This window comes from Olea europaea, chromosome 1 (assembly GCF_002742605.1).
Source record: "Olea europaea var. sylvestris chromosome 1, O_europaea_v1, whole genome shotgun sequence".
Classification (NCBI taxonomy): Eukaryota; Viridiplantae; Streptophyta; class Magnoliopsida; order Lamiales; family Oleaceae; genus Olea; species Olea europaea.
In genome coordinates, this window is record NC_036237.1 from 23713187 (window position 1) to 23732480 (window position 19294).

Genomic DNA, 19294 nt, shown 5'->3' on the forward strand with positions numbered 1-19294 from the left:
ATCAACGCGATAGATCAATTTTTTTCAAAATCTAATATTTTTTATGAAGAGGAGAAAAAATGTAGTAGACCCTCCTGAATTTTTCGACAGAGAAGACTTGAAAATCTAGGGTGGATCTCTAATATGTAATTTTAATAATAAGTTTAGACATACTTTATATAGTGAAGATAAATAGTTAAATATTATTATAGATTTACTTGTAAATTTAAGAGAAAATTTAGAAAGGAGTATAAACTTTATTAGAAAATATAAATAAAAATATAAAAATTTTAGAAACTAATCTAGAATATATTAAAAATCAAAACACCGAAATACTAAAAATAAAATCTAATAATATAGGAGAAACAAAATTTAGTTCTAACTTAGAAAAATTGGAAAGCATGGTTAAAGCATTAGAAAAGTATATAGATAATAGACAAGATTTAGATAATATATTAAATAAACTAGAAAAAATAGATTTAAGTAAAACTAAAAAATCTAGTAGATTTAAGAAAACTAAGTGAATTTATACATAATGGATAAAGGAAAATAAATCGTAGCCAGTAGTAGTAAACTAGTAGGTAATCCTTTATTAAGAACATTAAGTAGAAAAACAGAATCCGAAACAAGACTAGAATCTCTAATAGATATAGAAGAACAAATAGAAATGTTTAGACAACATAAACTAAAATTAGTAAAAACTTTAGACATATTTAAAAAAGGAAAATTACTTAGCAAATATTTAATATATCAGCATTATGGAGAAAGATATATTTTCCGTACACATGAAGATCAATTTATATCTCTAGATTTAATAGAAAAAGAATCTTATAAAGAAATTGTTAATAAAAATATTTAATAGACTCATTTAAGATTAATAATAATAGGAGTAAAATGGCTTCATAGAGAAAATTTAGGAACTAAAATATTAGTATGTTTGTATGATAGTAGATTCACAGATATAGAATAACGATTATTAGAAAGCGTATAATTAGATATGAATAATAAATGTGGAATAGTATATTTTACACTAAACTATTTAGTTAGAACAAAGAATTTCTATAAAGATATTAAAATAGGAATAAAAACAAAAGGATATCAAATGAAAAGAGGTGATGATAATTTATTAATTTGCACAGGATTCATAAAAAGATTTAGTGAAAATAGTACTACTAATTATAAATTAGAAAATAATCAAATAATTACATTATTATGACAAAGAGGTATAAGGACTATCCCAGCAAAGAAATTCTCTTCAGAAACATATGCAAAATTAGATTGGAACTTAGGAAATTTTCTACAAAAATCAATATTAGTACCAGGAAATAATATTATATACTAAAATAGTAATGGAACTTTAAGAATTAGATTTGAAAATTATAATTATCAAGTAGAACAGACATAGTATAATGAGGAAGAAAATGAAGGAGAATGTGGATATTTTGAAATAGAGGACTACGAAAGTGAAGATGAAATTAATGTCTTAAATGAAGATAGTGAAGAATATGAAAGCGAGGACGATGAAAAAATTTGGATATATAGATATAGAATATTATAGAAATCTTAGAAAAGTTAGAGAAATAGAAACTAAAATGTTAAAAGAAAAAGATCAAGTAGACATAGGAAGCAGATGGAAAAAATAGCAAGAGAGTTAAAATGGATACAGATCAAGAATTTGGGCAAAAAAAAAAAAAAAAAAAAAACCTATGAATACAAAATACGATATAGGAGGTAAATATCCTTTTCCCTTGCAAGAGACTTTGAATGGATTGATAAAAAATATAAAAGTTTAGGAAAAAGACAAACGGAAGAAGAATGTAATTTACCATTAGCAAACGATAAAGGATTAATGTTAGAGTTAAATAATTGTAAACTACAAAACAAACCTAATACTATAACTAAATGGGAAAATTATGTAATTAGAGCATATAATAGTGTACCTAGAAGAAATGTGGGCTTACTTAGAAACTTATTTAGGAAAAACTACTTTAGATGCATACGTTATAGCAAAAAGACTAAAATTAGATGAAATTAGATTAAGAATTGCTGGATGAGATAATCCTAGAAATTTTAATTATAGGTTTTGATCTCAATAAAGATAACACGAATAAAATAAAGTTTTAGAAGACTTAGAAAAATTAAGTATTAGTAATATGAAATACATACAACCATTTTGTTAGACTTTGAAAAATTAGCAAGCGTAGCAGGATTAACATTAGATTACCCTATATTTGAAAGATTATATAGAAAGATACCAACACCATGAAATGATAAAATTAGAAAAGATGTAGAGTCAAACCCAACAACGGAAATAACTATTAGTTTCCATCATAAAATTTGTAACTAATAAATTAAAAGAATATTTGAGTAGAATAAATAGCTAGAAAGCAAATAAAGAAATTAAATTATTCTTTTTCATCAAATTTATATACACCACAGGCATATGATTACAGAAGAAGAAGAAGAAATTATATAAAAAAAAGATAATATATATATATATATATATATATATATATAAAAGGCAATATCAAAATAAAAATAAAAATAATATTAGACCAAGTAGAACATACTATAAAAATAAAAAACCCAATTATAATAGATATGTTAGAAAACCAAAAACTAAAAAAGATTGTAAATATTATATTTGGGGAGACATTAGACATTTTGCTAATAAATGCCCAAATAAATATATAAATAAAGAAAAAACAGCTAAATCTATGATAATTAAAGAAATACAATGTAACATAATAGAATTATCTGATAACGAATCTTGTAGCTCAATATATAGTATTTACACAGATGAAGAGTTAAATAATTTAAAAATAACAAGTAATTCTGAAGACAGTTATGACAATTTAGAAAAACTAGATTTTTCAGTTTTAGATATAAATATGATGAATGTAGAATAAGAATGTATCCATGAATGGATTAGAGGACAATGATCAATGATGAATAAATGTAAAATATATCCAGGACATAAAAATAGAAATCAGTGTAAGAATTATCTAAAAATTCAATGCAATAATTGTTTAGGGATTAAAGAAGAAATAAACAATAATAAAAATAAAGACTATAGTGAAAGTATAGAAAGATTAGAAAATAAAATAACAGATACAAATAATAGAATAGATAAAATACACAAAACAATAAGAGAAATACAATATAGGATCAGAAATATAGAAACAAAGGGAAAACAGTCTATAGATAATTACACAAAATAATTATTAGGAAACAAAAAATCAAGAAGAAATAATTTATCAAATATCTAAAGTAAAGACGACAAAAAGTATCAGAATACCTATATAAGTACAAATAAACAAAATGATTAAATTAAATTTAATAGCATTAATAGACACAAGTTATACATTTAATATAATCAGAAAATATTTAGTGCTAGAAGACTGTAGACAGGAATTAGAATATGAAATAAGAGGAAGTCAAATGGACGGTGGTAAAATAGGATTCGAAGAAAGACTTTTTGACGATTGTAAGATTAAATTCTAAAAAAGACAGTATAGTTTAACGACTACATTAGTAAGCGCATTGATAAAAGATGAATTTGTTATAAGTATAAAATTCTTGCTAAGTAGAAATGGAAGTTTAATAATTACTCCTGATGTCATAATTTTTGAAAAAGACAAAAAAGACACTTCTATTATTAATAATATAGGATCATCAAAGTTGAGCTAAGCGTTATGAACCCTTACAATCAAAACTAGAACCAAACCCAAAAATTGAAGAAAACTTAAAATTTTTATCTTTACAAACTTTAAAAACAAATTTTATACCAAGAAATAAAGAATTAATAATTTTTAACAAGACATCTTCTAAAACAGATAGTATAAACAAAATTTTAGAATTAGCTGAAAAATTCAAATAATAAGAAAAGACTTTATAAAACATTGGGACAGAAATAAAATAGAAACTAAATTAGAAATAATAAGTGAAAATATAAAAATTAGAATAGCAGAAATAAAACGTATGAATCAAGATATAGAAGATTTTAACATACAAATTAAAGAATTATTAGATTTAAAAGTAATAAGACCGTCTAGTAGTCAACACAGATCAGCAACTTTAATGGTTAGAAATCATAGTGAAATAAAAAAAGAAAAAGCAATAATGGTTATAAACTATAAAAGATTAAATGATAATACTGTAGAAGATGGATATAAGATATCAGATAAAGATATGCTAATAAATAAAATACAAAATAGCAAGATATTTTCTAAATTTGATTGTAAATTTGAATTTTGGCAAATAAAAATGGCAAAAGATTATATTCCTTGGACATCTTTTACTATTCCATTAGGACACTTTGAATGGTTAGTCATATACCTTTTGGATTAAAAAATGCACCTTCTATTTTTCAAAGAAAGATGAATAATATATTTGATTCTTTTCCATTTGTTTATGTATATATAGATGATATTCTAGTACATAGTACAAACTATAAAGCACATATGAAACATCTAGAGATAACCTTCAATGAATTTATAGAAAATGGTTTAATTATACGTAAAAAGATGAAAATAAGTAAACAAAAAATTGAATTTTAAGGAATAAATTTAGGAGAAGGAAAGATTCAGTTACAACCGCATATAGTCCAGATAATTTTATAATTTTCAGATAAAATTGAAGAAACCAAGAAATTACAAGTCTTTTTAGGAATATTAAATTATGCTAGATATTTTATTAAAGATTTAGGAAGGAAAGTAGGACCACTGTACAACAAATTGTCCAGTTAAGGACAAAGATATTTTAATCAATCAGGTATAGAATTAGTTAAAAAGATAAAAGTAGAAATTAAAAATTTACTGCCATTAGAATTACCATTAAATAATGAATATAAATATAATAGAAACAGATGGATGTGAATTAGGATGGGGAGGAATTTTATATTTCAAACCAAATAAATATAGTGATAAAAAAGAATTTTTTTGTAGATTTGCTAGCGAAAAATACAAGATAAAAGGAAATTTTTTCACTAATTTAGATTATGAAATAATGGTCACCATACATAGTATAGAAAACTTTAAATTATTTTTAAACATTGAATTTACAATTAGGACAGATTGTAAAATTATAGTAAAATTTATTAAAAAAACAATTTTGATAAGATAAGACATAAAAGATTGTTGAAATTATATGAGATATTAAGCAACTATAATATTTTAGCATGTAATTTAAGTAAGTAAGTTATTAATTTTCTAACTCATTATCTTCATGATGCAGATGGATCAAAGGATGATGAATTTTGAGAATGTCACTCTAGGAGTGGGCCCTTAAGGATTTAATATTCGATTCAGAGGAAATAATTTAGAAAGATTACCAGAAAGGGAGCATTATCTACTGAATAATCTCTAGATGACACGTGCCTCTAACCAAAATTAGAGAGCATTAGTGCCCTAGCTAACTATTTTAGACAGATCCATAATCAAGTAGAAAGCAGAAATTTTAATTTCTTTGCAGTAATTAAAGGTAGAAAACCAGGTATATATAATTATTGGTCAAAATTACTAAAACTAGTAGAAAGATTTCCTAACCCTATTTTCAAAGGATTTTATACGCTTGAAAAAGTTTTAAATATTTGTAGAGAAATTATAGGATTTAATTTTCATATATCTTAAAGAGTTAGACAGATCATGCAAACTCCCTTTCAAATTTCATCATCATCTTCATCAATACAACTTTGTGACAATTGTGAAACTATGACAAAAGTTGTTAAAAATTTAAATCTTAAAAAGTTGTTAGAAGAAAGACTACAACTCTTTGAAGATCAAATTTCTTCATTCCAACAAACTATTAGTAAATATCAAAATGAGATTCTTCAATTGCATGAATACACTTGAAAAACCTATTTCTAAAGACATCACCTCTACAAGTAGAAATTATTTTGATAAAATAGAAAGACTTATTGAACTAATAAATTCTATTGCTACAGGACAAGAAAAAACTTTATACGAATTAGAACAGAAAATTGGTGATTGCGCCATTATTGTTCGAAATTCTATAAAGAATTCCGTTGTACAGAAAATTATAGATTTTACTCAAATTTTAAGTTACTATCATAATGAAAACAGATACTTCCTTAGACATGGTCCCAAACACGATTCAGCCCAAAATTCAGCATTTCTTAGATACAATTATCCAACAATTTCCTTTGATTATATAATCTTTGAAGAAAAAGACATTTTTTACCCAATTTTACAATTTGATATGATAGATATTATATACATATTAAATAGATCTTTTCGATTTTTTTCACTAAAACTTAAACAGATTTTTTGACCAGTTAAAAGATCATTCCTTAATGATTCAATTCATTTCCATTCCTCCTCGTGTAACTAATGGCATTGTAATTCCAGTTTTTCATCGTATTTTAATTTATCAAGAAGCCAAAAGATTTAGACCCTCTTCGAGGATGAATATTAAAATAAAAATTAGACAGATTGATTATGAAAGAAGAATATCAGAAATCGCAACTATGATGGAAGTTCAAAATAATGATTTCAAATTAGTAGCATAATGGAACAATAGAGTTATTTTCGGCCAAGAGCACCTTGCCATGAGAATTAAGCAGAAAAAATTCAAGCACCAAATGTTGAACAAAAAGATTTATATATGATGGCGTTTCTAGAGACTAATGGAGAATTTATAGAAATCCAATCAGATACAAAAAAGGAAACATACATATCTGATGGCAACGATAATGAGATGGATCCAGAACTGAAGAAGCCATAGCATAAATGAAGGACAGATAAGATTAATAATTGAAAAGGACAAGAAAGAAAGACAGAATTATCGAGACAAGGAAGTCAAAAAGAAAAAGGTAATGATAAAGCTTTTTGAACAAATTTCAAATATATGTAAAGTTGATTCTCAGATATCAAGCAAAGTCAGACAAAGTTGTCAAAAGCATCTTTTCAAATAATTCATTCTTTAATTACTGAAATAGAGAATTGTACATTGTTTTTCTTTCTTTGATCACACAACTGTAAAGTTTGCACAGTATTCTTCAATTATTGATAGTACACTTACAACACCAACAGAATAGACGTGATGTACCAACGTCTATAAATACCCACACTTCCCATGAAAGAAAACACATCGAAAAAAGCACAAAACATACTATCACACTTATACTAAAAAATCTCTCCACCATTTTTGTAAATTCAAAGACATCCTTGTAAATTCAAATGCTTCGTAATTAAAGTAAGTTCTTTTCATAACTTCTCTTGTTTATAATTTTCGTTTACTTTAGTTATTTTTCAGGCAAAGCCTAAAAAGGGAAACAAGTAAACAATTAATTTATTCACAAATAATATTTTATTTCTATTTCAAAAATATAATTTTAACGCTCTTAGCCCCTTTATTCTGGATTCCATGGCCAAAAGATAAAGTAATCATCTGAGTTAAGTTGGCTAATTTGTGTCCCAATAATGGGAGTTTGTTAAAGCTTGTTTAAATATGATGAAAATCCTTTAAATTTGCTGAACAGTAAAATACTTAAAGGCCATTATAAACGTATCGTTTTAAAATTCTAATATTTTATGCCTTTAAATTACACTATCTTACTTACTTGTTCATTAAAAAGTTTTAGCGAATATATTAATACTTTTTTAAAAAACAAAGATATAAGAAGATTAGTTATTGTAGGAAGTCATATTTTATCCGCTCTAGATGGAAATAGATGTAACTCCTCTTTACATATCAAGAAGCAAATCACTGAGCTCTCTATTTCTCAGTGTCGAAGTTTCTTGATAAAAAATTCTAAATATTGTAAAGAAAGACAACAACTAGCAAAGATTGTAAGAGAAAATAATAAAAAAAATTTCAGTAGAACTAGTTAGACATATTTAAAGTTGAATTTTAGTAGCAAAGATAATATAAATTGGTGTAAAAAAATTTTTTTCTAACTTTTCAAACGTATTGAAATTCTTGAAATACTTTACTTTCTTTGACAAAGACCTTTTGCTACAAAGATTTTTTTTAAAAAGACTACAAGACTTTTTCTTACAAAGAATTTATTACAAAAATTTTCAAAATATGTTTAAATTGGTGGTTTTTCTAAAGACTTTTCTTTTATTACCTGTCTTTTTTTTACAAGATTTTTTCCTACAAGAAAAATTTTCTACAAATATTTATTGCTACAAAAAAAAAAAAGGCTTGCTCCCGAATTGGTATAAAAGTGTAATTGGTATTGTTACTAGTCAATACAGAAAGGTCTACGTGGTGACCTCATATGCATACACATGGCGAGCACCCAATAATTGGTGCAGAAAAGACTAACGTCCAAAGCTATCAAAGGAAGTATCGAGGTCGTTGTACTAAGTTGATCCGAGGTGGTTCGCCTTCTGTCGCCGAACCACTCTACTATCCGAAGTCCTTGACAAACAGAAGAGGGTCGGACAAGCGCATCTCTAAAGTTGACTAATGTGACGTGCGTAGTTAATAAGTGTTAGGAATGTCAGCCTAGCTTATAGAGTGACTGACCTCTTGTCAAAAGTCTATCAATATAATTAATAAATGATAGAGTTGATGTAACAGTTAGGGTCGACATATCAGGCCACGTGGATCCAATTCTACAGTGATTACGTCGGCCTGATCACTATAAATAGGAAATTCTTGTATCAATTTAAAGATCTGAAAAAATACAGTGAAGGGAATAATATACTTGCACAGTCCACTATTCACCTTCTTTTACAAACATTCATATTTATAGTAGAAATACTACATAATAAATCCACGTGTATATTATCTTGTATCAACACCTGTCGACCATTTTCTAGGGTCAACAGATTGACGCCGTCTGTGAGAAGCTTGGAAAAGTTAAACCACGAAAATCCCGTAGAGGAAAAATCTGAGTTTCAAAGGAGAAACCAAAAAGAAAAATCCTTGAATAAAGGTAGACAACTCCTAGAACAGAGTCAAAGAAAGGCTATCCACCAAGAAGAAGCGACCATGAGTCCGAAGAAGGAAGGAATCAAGCCAAGTCGAACCAAAGAACATGATAGTGAGGAGACATCCTCACAAAACGCCCCAGTGGTCTGACACCAAAGAAGTGGTTCGAGGAGCAGGCCTAAGCTAGCAGTAACGCTCACCAAAGAGATGGCTGCCGTCACCGCAGATATGAGAGCGATCTCTCGACAAAACACCGCAATGCGTAAACTACTCAGGCACATAACTGGCCAGATCCTTTCAAAAGGAGGAAATTGTTCCCCTAGAGATAGGGGTAAATGTGGACATAGTTACCAATTACGACATCGATCGAATAACTTAGGAGGTTGTCGTTCTTGTAGAAGGCAGCTCGACTAATGCACCAAGGGGATGGGCCAGTGTCTTTGATAGGCTTGGTCCTACAAGAGACAGAAAAGATTGACGCCACCTTCCACCCGCTCAAATCGGGTGCCCTCCTATTTCCTCTAATAGACCACATATGTTCAATTCCTTTTCGGAGGAAAATCAGCGTGGACAACCTCAGCCAAGAACCGCAGATGAGCTCGCTTTTAGATAATGTATTCCTTGCCTAGAAATAGGTGGGAAAGACGAGCTACATTAGCTCGGATGTGGACTTATCTAGGCGGGAAAGACGAGCTGCATTAGCTCAGATGCGGATCTATCAAAACTGATCACGCAAGAGGAAAAAGCTCAAGGCCCAGAGAAGCTCTCGTACAGAAAAAAGTGCTAAGACATATAACTACCAAGCCGAACTTCACAACCCCAGCCAACCTTCCCAGGAGGTCGGTGAACTAAGGACACAAACCTCACAGAAAAGTAATACGCTGTCTTTCCCATCCCATCCAAGAGATAGAGATAGGAGACAGACGTCATAACCACCATTTTAATGAGAAAGGCAGAAGGTCTTGTCCAAAAAAATGAGCGTCAATTTGGCCGCCCCAAATTAGCTCCTCTTGTAGAAAGAGGCGCTAAGGTATATAATTGCCAGGGCAGGCCCTATCGACATCGGCCAGCAGAAGTTGACCCATCGACAGCAGTCGCTGGAAAGTAAGATTTGTCGTCCTCTCCAGTTAAAGCAGCTCAGCCATAAGCCTCACAGAATTATATTGCCTAAGGAAGCTTGTGCACAAAAGATGAAGGCTGATCCCTTCATCTCAAAGCTAAAACTCCGGTCCCATCCGAATAAGAAAGTCGGAATGGGTCAGAAGTCGTACCTCAACCCTGTATACATAACCCCACAACGAGCTATGCAAAATAAGCGTGTTCAAAGAAGAGGTGAAGATGAAACCACCTCAGTCGAGTCACCAAATGCAGAAAAAGAAAGACCCCACATGGAGCTACTCCCAAAATATGCTGAAAAGGAAGACTATGCAGTTAATCAAGTAAAAACCAAAAAGATATGCACAAAGATCTGAGAACTGCGGAGAATAAGGACCTCAGTTTCCTTCATAATGTATTCAAAGAGGGCAACGTCGGCACATAGCCTCATTTCCCCCAAGGACCTCGAGCAACATCTTCTGTAAAAACTTGTGAAAATTTGCATCAAGTTATGTCTTATTTCTAGAACCTCATTGTTTTAACATCTACTGTTAAATTTGAAATTATTACATTGCTTGTATATAACAATTACAGCTAGCATATTTTACGACCCATCACATCAATCTTTTTATCGTGCATGTCGATTCACACTGTACTCGAACATCAAACATGACATGATCCACTCCATGAAGAAGAGACTACCGAAGACCTCAGCAAAGTGCATAGTACTTTCTAAGGTAGTTCTTTTGAAGGAACAGGAAAAAGCATAGCCCAAAGGGCATCGTCCCATAGAGACACTTCAGAATATGAGCTAAAAAGCATCTGCAAGGCTTAGCCTAAGAAAGGGCACCTCGATAAAAGAAGTGGGCGCATGAAGATATCCTCCTCAGATATAAAAAATCGCCCTAAGTGCAGAATAACTCAAAGGATCGGATCCTACAAAATTGACCCTCGTGAAGGCACAAAAGTTACCTACAAAAGGATAAGAAAATAGAGCCTACCGCAAGGGCACGACCCCCTTCTAAAAAACGACCCCAAATACGAAGCAGTGATAATTTGAAGTCCAAACACATTCGCATAAAAGGTAAAATTTTATTCATCACTACGAAACATTACAATTAAGGGCAATCAAAGCCATTTTCAAAGCATTACATAGCATAAAAAGAGAATGGATGGTAAAAATAAAAAATAAATGATGATAAAGTGTAGCCACTGTATATAAATCGCCGAACCTCTTCTCCTTAAGAATGTCCACTATATGCTGCGACCTTCACATTTGCAAGACCTGCGAGACTATGTTGAAACTCAAGGTTTCAGCTACAATACACTCTGCCTAGTTCATACTAGCAAATGAGGTAGCCTAATTGCTCAGGGGAGGACGAGTTCATCGACCTGCTGCGAAGGTAGGCTCAAAGTTGGCCCAAGTCGCACCCTATTGCAACATAATACAAGGCAATGGGTGACCCTCCGCATAGGGCATTCAAAGAAGATTGTGCTGAGGTTATATTTACATTTTTCATTTTCACAAATCCAAGCATCCCATCCATTGCACCCAAGAAACATCCAACTTGCACTCTTCATGGCATTACCCAAAACCAAGCAAACCCTTGCACCAACTCCTCTCAAGATCTACCAAGCATAAATACGATTTTTTGTCATATTGCAAAGAAACATCACAGAGTAATTCACACCAGTAAATCAATGTTCAAGCAAGAATGAGCCTTTTTATAGGCAAACACATGAGTTTTCGACCGTCAGATCTTAAGAATCTGGACTGTCCAAATTCGGGGCACTTATAAGCCACAAAATAAAATCGACGCTTAAGCTTTAGGGCCTCGATTGAAACACATGACAATGCCTTGAAAATTGAGGGCACCACCTTCCTGGGGAAGACTAAACGTCAACATAGCAACTTGTGTCAATAAATGATAAAAGACGGTCTAACTACCCAAACCGTCTCAAGCATCACAATTTCAGATGCACAACAAAGACAACTAATCATTACAGCACAAAAGACCATTAACATATTCCCATGCTGACCTTATCCAACCCCTCTATGTGACACTTGCAACCTCGACAACACTATAGCACAAAGGTACCTCGACCTACATTTTAAAGCACTTTGGTTCTGCTACGAAAGCACCTCAGTTGATCTCCCTCGAAAGCCCCGAACCGAACTGAGGGACTATAAGCTCAAAATTCAACGTCACCACTCTTTCACAAATTCTAATTCCCACATCAATGTTAGTAAATTAGATTTGGGGGACTGATATCCATCATGAATTTATTTTTTTGGAATTTTTCTTAAAAACTTTGAAATTAATTACAAATTCTATGTACAACATAAATAATCATATATAGACTTGGGGGAACTATTGATACTAGTCAATATAGAAAGGTCTACGTGGAGACTCACATGCATACACATGGCGAGCACCCAAGAATTGATGTAGAAGGGACTAAAGTTCGAAGCTGTCAAAGGAAGGGCCGAGGTCGTTGCACTAAGTTGATCTGAGGTGGTTTGCCTTCTACCGTCGAACCACTCTACTATCTGAAATCCTTGACAAACAAAAGAGGGTCGGACAAGCGCGTATCCAAAGTTGACTAATGTGACATGCGTAGTTAATAAGCATCAGGAATGTCAGCCTAACTTATAAAGTGGCTGACCTCTTGTCAAATGTCTATTAATGTAATTAATAGATGACATAATTGATGTAATAGTTAGGGTCGACAGACAAGCTACGGGATCCAATTCTACGGTGATCACGTCGACCTGATCACTATAAATAGGGAATTCTTGTATCAATTGAAAGATCTTAAAAAAATACAGTGAAGGGAATAAGATACACGTCCATGTGTATATTATCTTGTATCAACACTTGTCGACCATTTTCTAGGGTCAACATTTATCAAAAAGTCTTGCTCTCGAATTTAATTTTATAATAACTTTTAGCGCCCAAGATAACATAGATTAACCTTTTAGATGCACACTCAAAGATAAAGAGCTTTTTGTCCCTTCACGCCCTAAAACATATTGGCCCAAAATCTCGATAATTCAAATGTATTAATGCAAAGGTTGTTTTGTGTGGTGAATCCGCTCACTATGAAAACATTTGTGGGATGTTTGATATAAGAGATTGTAATTTATTGAAATATTTAAAAGAAAAAAATAGTTAAAATCTTAAATATCGTGTATCCCCTACCTTGTCTCCTTTCCCTCTCCAAAATCTTCCTTCTCCCTTCCATTTCTTTATTCCAACTACTGAAAACTCTTGTCGGAGACCATCGCAGTTGTCTCCGCTATGAGGACAAATCGTGTTGCAGGGAGACATTGCCGTTGCAGTGCAACGTAAATGGAGCTGTTGCAACAGTGCTTGCTATGCAACAATCTCAGTGACATCGTCACTGTGAGCGAGGAATGATAGGGGATCTAGGAAAAAAACTTGGTTGCAATCTCGTGCAAGAGTTTTGTTAGTTTTGTGAGTTTTTTTGGTCACAGTTTGGTGCCGAAAAAATTGGAGTGAGTTTTATTGGTTTTTTGCAGTTGGCTGTTGTGGCAGTGGCGGTGGCTCTGATAGTGGTTGTTGTGTTGACAGTGCTCATGAGATAGTGGTGATGTTGGCGATGAAGATTATTTGTTGGGATGGAATTTGTTGGTTGTGTGCAGTTGGTGATGATGCAAGCTATGGTGGTATTGAGGTGGTGGTAATGTTGGCGGCACTAGTTGTTTTTTGGGCTGGGTTTTGTTGGTTTCTTTAGTAGTTTGTGGCGGTGGCAGTGGTGGTGGTGGTGGTGGTGGTGCGGTGGTTGTGGCCTTTAGGGATGGGGTGGGGGTGAAAAGAAAAGTGTTTTTGACCAATTTAGTTGATTGTGATTAATGAAATAGATAATTTGAAACCAATAAATAATATGTAACCTAAAAAATATGAGATTTCAACAATTTATAATCATGACTTACAATTTGTTAAGTTATGACCAATTAATTTAATAATTTATGATTGAGAAATAGTTTGACTGATTATTTGATAATTTGTAATGTAATTTGTGATTCGTGGCCGAAAACTAGTATATGACCTATTAATTTGATAATTTATGAACAATAAATAAATTGTGACTTATAAAATTTTTGATTTGTAACTTATACAATTTTTTATTTGTGATCGAAAAAGAATTTGTGATAAATTAATTTAATAATTTGTGATCATATTGTATAGAATTGTGACTTTAATATATTTAATTATTATTTCATAAATAAAATTTAATAATATCTGATTTTTGAAAATTTAAAACTTGTTTCTTAATTTTGATATAGATTATAGTTAACTTCTTGGATATGAAATTTTCCATGTATAAATTGTCACTAAATATCAATTTTAGTGATAGTGCCGTATTATTGCTTTAAGTCTTAGAAATCAAATCATTTCCACGTATTACTATGGATATATGGTAATTTTATACTAACATATTTTTCCTAAGCAGAAAGAGTAGATACAATTGGGACATTGCTGGATCCCTTCAGCGCAGCCCAGCCCAGCCCAGCCTATCCTACCCCATAATAGTTATACTAAGGCACAGTGATAAATTTTGTCATTAGTTATGTGGTGGAGTTTTGGGGTTGCACTGATAACATTTGGCAAAGAGACCAAATGTATCAACTTGTTTAATGAAATTGGTCATGCTTGCCCACCCTCCAAATCCAAATCCAACAACAAAAACCCATGCCACCACAAAAATATTCATCATGTACACGCCTGTCCAGCTGGGGAGGAAGAATGGAGGCTTCTCTGCTGCATTCTGCATATACATACAAGATTATTTGAGTAAATAGCGGTGCATAATACACATGGTAACATACTTAGTGTGATGGTATTACTAGTCGGGACTTGATAGTTTGGTGAGTACGATCTGCATTTTTTTTAATGCTATCTATGTCCTTGTGACCGATGTTAGATTCGAGTGAACAAGGCAAATTAGTTAAAATTTTGGGAGTTGTTTATAAACAATCTATTAGATAGAACTGGGTGGTAACTATTTGTAGATCATAAGACATATATGGATAAAATGTAGTTTGACTATTTATAAACGAATTATAAAGGGTTTAAAGAATCTGTATTTATAGCAATAAGTGGCAATGAAGTTTCATGTAAAGTGAGTTGGATGAGTATGACACTATTGGAGTTCTTGGCTCAAGATTTGTTTTTTGCAATAAGTGACAACGAACCTTGGTGTAAAGTGAGTTAGATTAGTACGTTACTTTTCATTGGATGAAACCATGGCTAAGAGAACTAATCTCGTTCCATCCTGGATGGTCAAATCCATGATGTTTATTCTTTCATCCTCGAAGAGCTCAAGGAGTTCATGAAAGCAGAACTAGAGGGTGGAGTTCTTGGCTCAAGATTTGTTTTAATTTTCTCTAAAGAAATATTAATATAAAAATTATATGCCAATGTGAGTTGTCTTTAAACAGCTGAGATCCTTCTCGCTCTAGGCCAGGCCACACCTAGATTCACACCCATAACAAAGACGAATAATGTTGAAGAAACGGGGAAAAAATGGGTGAGTTTGCAGTTTATGATTGAGTGTTTTTATGTATTTTTCTTCCCAATTTTCAACTAAAATTGTCAGGTGTTGTCTGAAAATAATTTTCAGTCATTGACTCTAACCATGTAGTATGATTGAACAAAGATAGAGAGGAGAAGAGAAAGATTGAACTAATTACCTCTCGGGCCGATGCCTTGCGGTAGGTGAGCATATGTGCAAGAGAAGGGATGATATAAACTGTAAAGGTAACCAAAAATGCCCCAACAGCAGAATTAATGGGCCCGAAGAAGGGAAAAATAATGGCCAAGAACCATACAGGTATAACCACTGGTAGCCTAGCTAGTGCTCTTAAGCATATGCTCTTAGTCTCATGCACGCCAATTGCTTTCTCCCACACAAAGTACAAAGGAGTGCAAGCAAATCCAAATGTTATAAACTGCACCCAAATTCGAAAACCTGTCAAGTAAATTCACATACTTTATTGAATAAATGTAATTTAGACCATTTTAAGACCTGGTGGATGAGCATAAGAATGACAGCAGCATCACGAAAACCAGTTCGCGGAAGAAGCGAAAAGGCATTGGCATGTGTAAGGAGTTGATCGCCAAAGGCCCAGTAAACGGCAGCGGCTGATGGAATTGTAAGAGTGAAGACATACAAGGTTGCAATCAGGTATATGTACTTGAATTTTTTAGGTCTCCACATTGCATGCATAATTTCCCTGCACAAATTAATTAATGCCCGTTAATGCAATTGAAATTAAAGCTATATATGTTAAAGAATAATATTATCTATTACCAGTAGTGCTAAGCACGGGTTTAGGTAGCTACAAACTATAGGTTCAATTAAATGAGTCGCGTGACATTGCGTTTAAATGCATCTACCATTTAATGCTATGTAATTATCACCTAAATTAGTGATGAATAGCATTACTCGTTAAGAATAATGTAGGTTTGGTTGAAAAAATATTGTGTTTTGACGTTTGACACAAAAACCAACATACTCTAAAATCTAAATTACTACCTCTAATCTATAAAGATAGACTTATTTCTATTTTCATACAGATTGAGAAAACTTAATTAATTTATATTGGAACTATAAATTTTACATCTATTTTTCCTAATATACCCCTACATCGTATAATAGTAATTCATACTTCATATTTGTTGATAACAGTGCATATTAAATAAAGGTATATTAGAAAATGAAGATACTAATTATATTCTCAACAAGGAAAGTGACATATAATTTGGGACAAACAAAAAAGAGGAAAACAAACCTATTTTTACGAGAAGTAGGTAGCATGAGTAAAATTCTAATAATTGTGGAGTTTGGAACTCAATAATTTTTACATTATTTAATTGACATATATACGTCGAGGTCCTAGTTAAATAGTGAATTCTAATTTTTCAATACACAAGTCTATTAAATATCAAAACTGCTATACGTACATTGTAGAATTACACTATGATTTATACTCTTTCGTGTGACATTATTTATACCATTGATTTTTTCCCACTTTTATCAATCAATGCACAGATGCTCCCCACATAGGAGGAATGTCATGCAAGTGTACATCAAACATTATTCATTAAGCTCTTGTTTGAGCTCTATTATTTCCATCAAAATACATTCTTTAAAGTGATTTGACTCATTTCAACAACAAATTCTTCATTAAAATAATATTTCACGCAAATTTAAATTTTTTTTTATTTTTTAACCACACATTTTCCATCAATATACTATTCAAAAATATATTTTTTTTGACGAGAATAGAGCTCAAACAAGGGCTAAATATTGACGAGTACTGAATACTCTATACATAGTGAGAGCACTAAAATTATTACCAATGTACGTCTTAAAAGGAGAGGAATTTAGACCCCACACTGTTTTTGAGATGAAAAATCCCCTCAGATAATTGCAATGATTTTATATTATTTTTCCTCTATGAAATAAAAATACTCACACGGTGATGGCATGTCCGCCGAAAGTGTAAAGTATGTTGGTGGCTCCAGTAAAATAGAGTACCAGTTTCTTTGGTCCAGAGTGAGTTACTCCTTCCACCTAAAAATATGGTAAAGAAATTAGATTGTCGATATACCATTTTAATGTGAAAACTTGTCGATTAAACTCTTTTTCAAATAGAAGTGACTCGCATTAGCCGAGAATATTGTCTCAGTTGTGTCATTACCTGGCCATGAACAAGGGATGCGATGGTTAAGTACCAAGCGGTGTAGGTCGTCATTCCTAGTCCCAGAAAGGACCATATTCTATAGTTGTGATACGACGGTATAAACACTGTAGTTGCACAACAAGCCCCGAATATGTACGTCCAAGTTCTCTTGTCCAACCGATCATTAATGTAGTATATGTTACTGCAAATCATAATTCTGATTAATTTATCATTAATCGCAATAAGCAAATAAAAGAATAATTTATTCGTAGTCAGCGATTGCAATAGTCTGACAACTTGATATTTGATGCATCAAAAAATTAATGTTTGAAATAACAAGCCATCAATGACTATTGCAGTCGCTAACTATGAATAGCATTATTCGAAAAAAAAAATTATAATCAAGACCTTGCACAAGCTATAAGTTGGATCACAGTGCCAAACAAAAGAAAAGTACAATTGAAGGCTAATCCCACTGCTTTCCAGTAGGAACCCAACAAGCCATCCAACACCTCAAACCACTGCATATAATAATTAAGTAGGAAGTCCGATGAATAAGTGGAGTTTAGTGGAGTCGAGTCTAACGTACCAAACAGGTCAAATTAGATGGCTAAATAAATAAACCTGTATGATATGGTTGTTGAAGTTGACATTCTCTTTCTCTTTTCTGGTTCTGTACTCAATATAGAGGACACTAATGAGATAAGCAGTCCAACTTCCTAATACACCATAGAAAACTTGAAAAATTACTCCTGAAAGCATTCCCAGTTGAGAGAATGAGTATGGCAAAGTTAAAAGAACCTGTGCCACCTACATCCACAATCCAAATCTTCATCATTCTCAAACCACCAAAGCCCATGTTAGCTAAAAGAAGAACCAATCTTTCTATTGAATTTGAGGACAACTTAACAACAACATTAATTTTTAGGCTAATTACCTGATTTGATGCACAACTGAACCAAGCATCATAAACAGATCCTCCATGCCAAACAAGGGTTTTGAAGCTAAGCATTGAAGAATCCAGTTTTTCTTCCCCTCTCAACTCATCTTGAGCATTCTCATCTTGTTTTTGAGGCTCCATCTCTCCTTCAAAATCTGATCAACAAACATTACATGATTTAGAGTAAAAACAAACACACATACCCCTAAAAGTTAAAAGACAACCTTTGCCAAGAAAGTATTTGTATTGATGTTATGTATAAAATTTAGGAATTCTTGTTTAGTGACAGAAGCTTTATTTGTGCAGATCCAAGAGATCAGTTTCAAACTCTTTTTGTTAAAGAAAACGCTTTTGCTATTTGCTTACCTTTTATTCAAATTTGATCGATGCACGTTGCGGTGACGGTTACAGATGTACCGTGTTGACTTGATTTTCAAGAACCATAAAGTCATTAGATTTGTTGAATATAATTGCTTTCTAGAATTAATGGCGCTATAATATCAATTTAGACTATAAAGTTAAATGATTCATACAATTCATTTAATTGTATATAATCAAGGAGGATTTTTTTTCTCTACATTGAATGTGGGTTAAATAGAAAGAGAAATGCTATTCAAAACATTCTAGTTGTCTATTAAGGCCCCGTTTGATAGTGATTTTGA

General features: G+C 31.9%; 1 protein-coding gene across 3 annotated transcripts; it reads right to left on the bottom strand.

Moving 5' to 3' along the window:
• Positions 1–14368: 14368 nt before the first annotated feature.
• Positions 14369–19065, bottom strand: LOC111397780 (auxin transporter-like protein 2). Of its 3 annotated transcripts, none has more exons than XM_023024769.1 (9): positions 18999–19065; positions 18630–18787; positions 18317–18502; positions 18101–18213; positions 17711–17894; positions 17486–17583; positions 16033–16240; positions 15698–15955; positions 14369–14772 (listed from the first exon to the last, which is right to left on the bottom strand). In XM_023024769.1, the coding sequence occupies exons 2-9, from the start codon at positions 18771–18773 to the stop codon at positions 14569–14571; spliced, it is 1395 nt and encodes a 464-aa protein (XP_022880537.1). In that variant the 5' UTR covers positions 18774–18787; positions 18999–19065; the 3' UTR covers positions 14369–14568. The 3 variants fall into 3 exon arrangements, with proteins under 3 accessions (XP_022880537.1, XP_022880530.1, XP_022880534.1); XM_023024762.1 differs by lacking the exon at positions 18999–19065 and adding an exon at positions 18857–18950; XM_023024766.1 differs by lacking the exon at positions 18999–19065 and having other exon boundaries at positions 18630–18825.
• Positions 19066–19294: the final 229 nt, after the last annotated feature.

Coding starts and splice junctions, on each gene's coding strand:
- LOC111397780 (XM_023024769.1), bottom strand. CDS start 18,773: ATGGAGCCTCAAAAACAAGATGAGAATGCTCAAGATGAGTTGAGAGGG. Junction 18,503..18,629: donor TCAGTTGTGCATCAAATCAG/GTAATTAGCCTA, acceptor TTGTGGATGTAG/GTGGCACAGGTTCTTTTAAC. Junction 17,584..17,710: donor CATCCCTTGTTCATGGCCAG/GTAATGACACAA, acceptor CCATATTTTTAG/GTGGAAGGAGTAACTCACTC.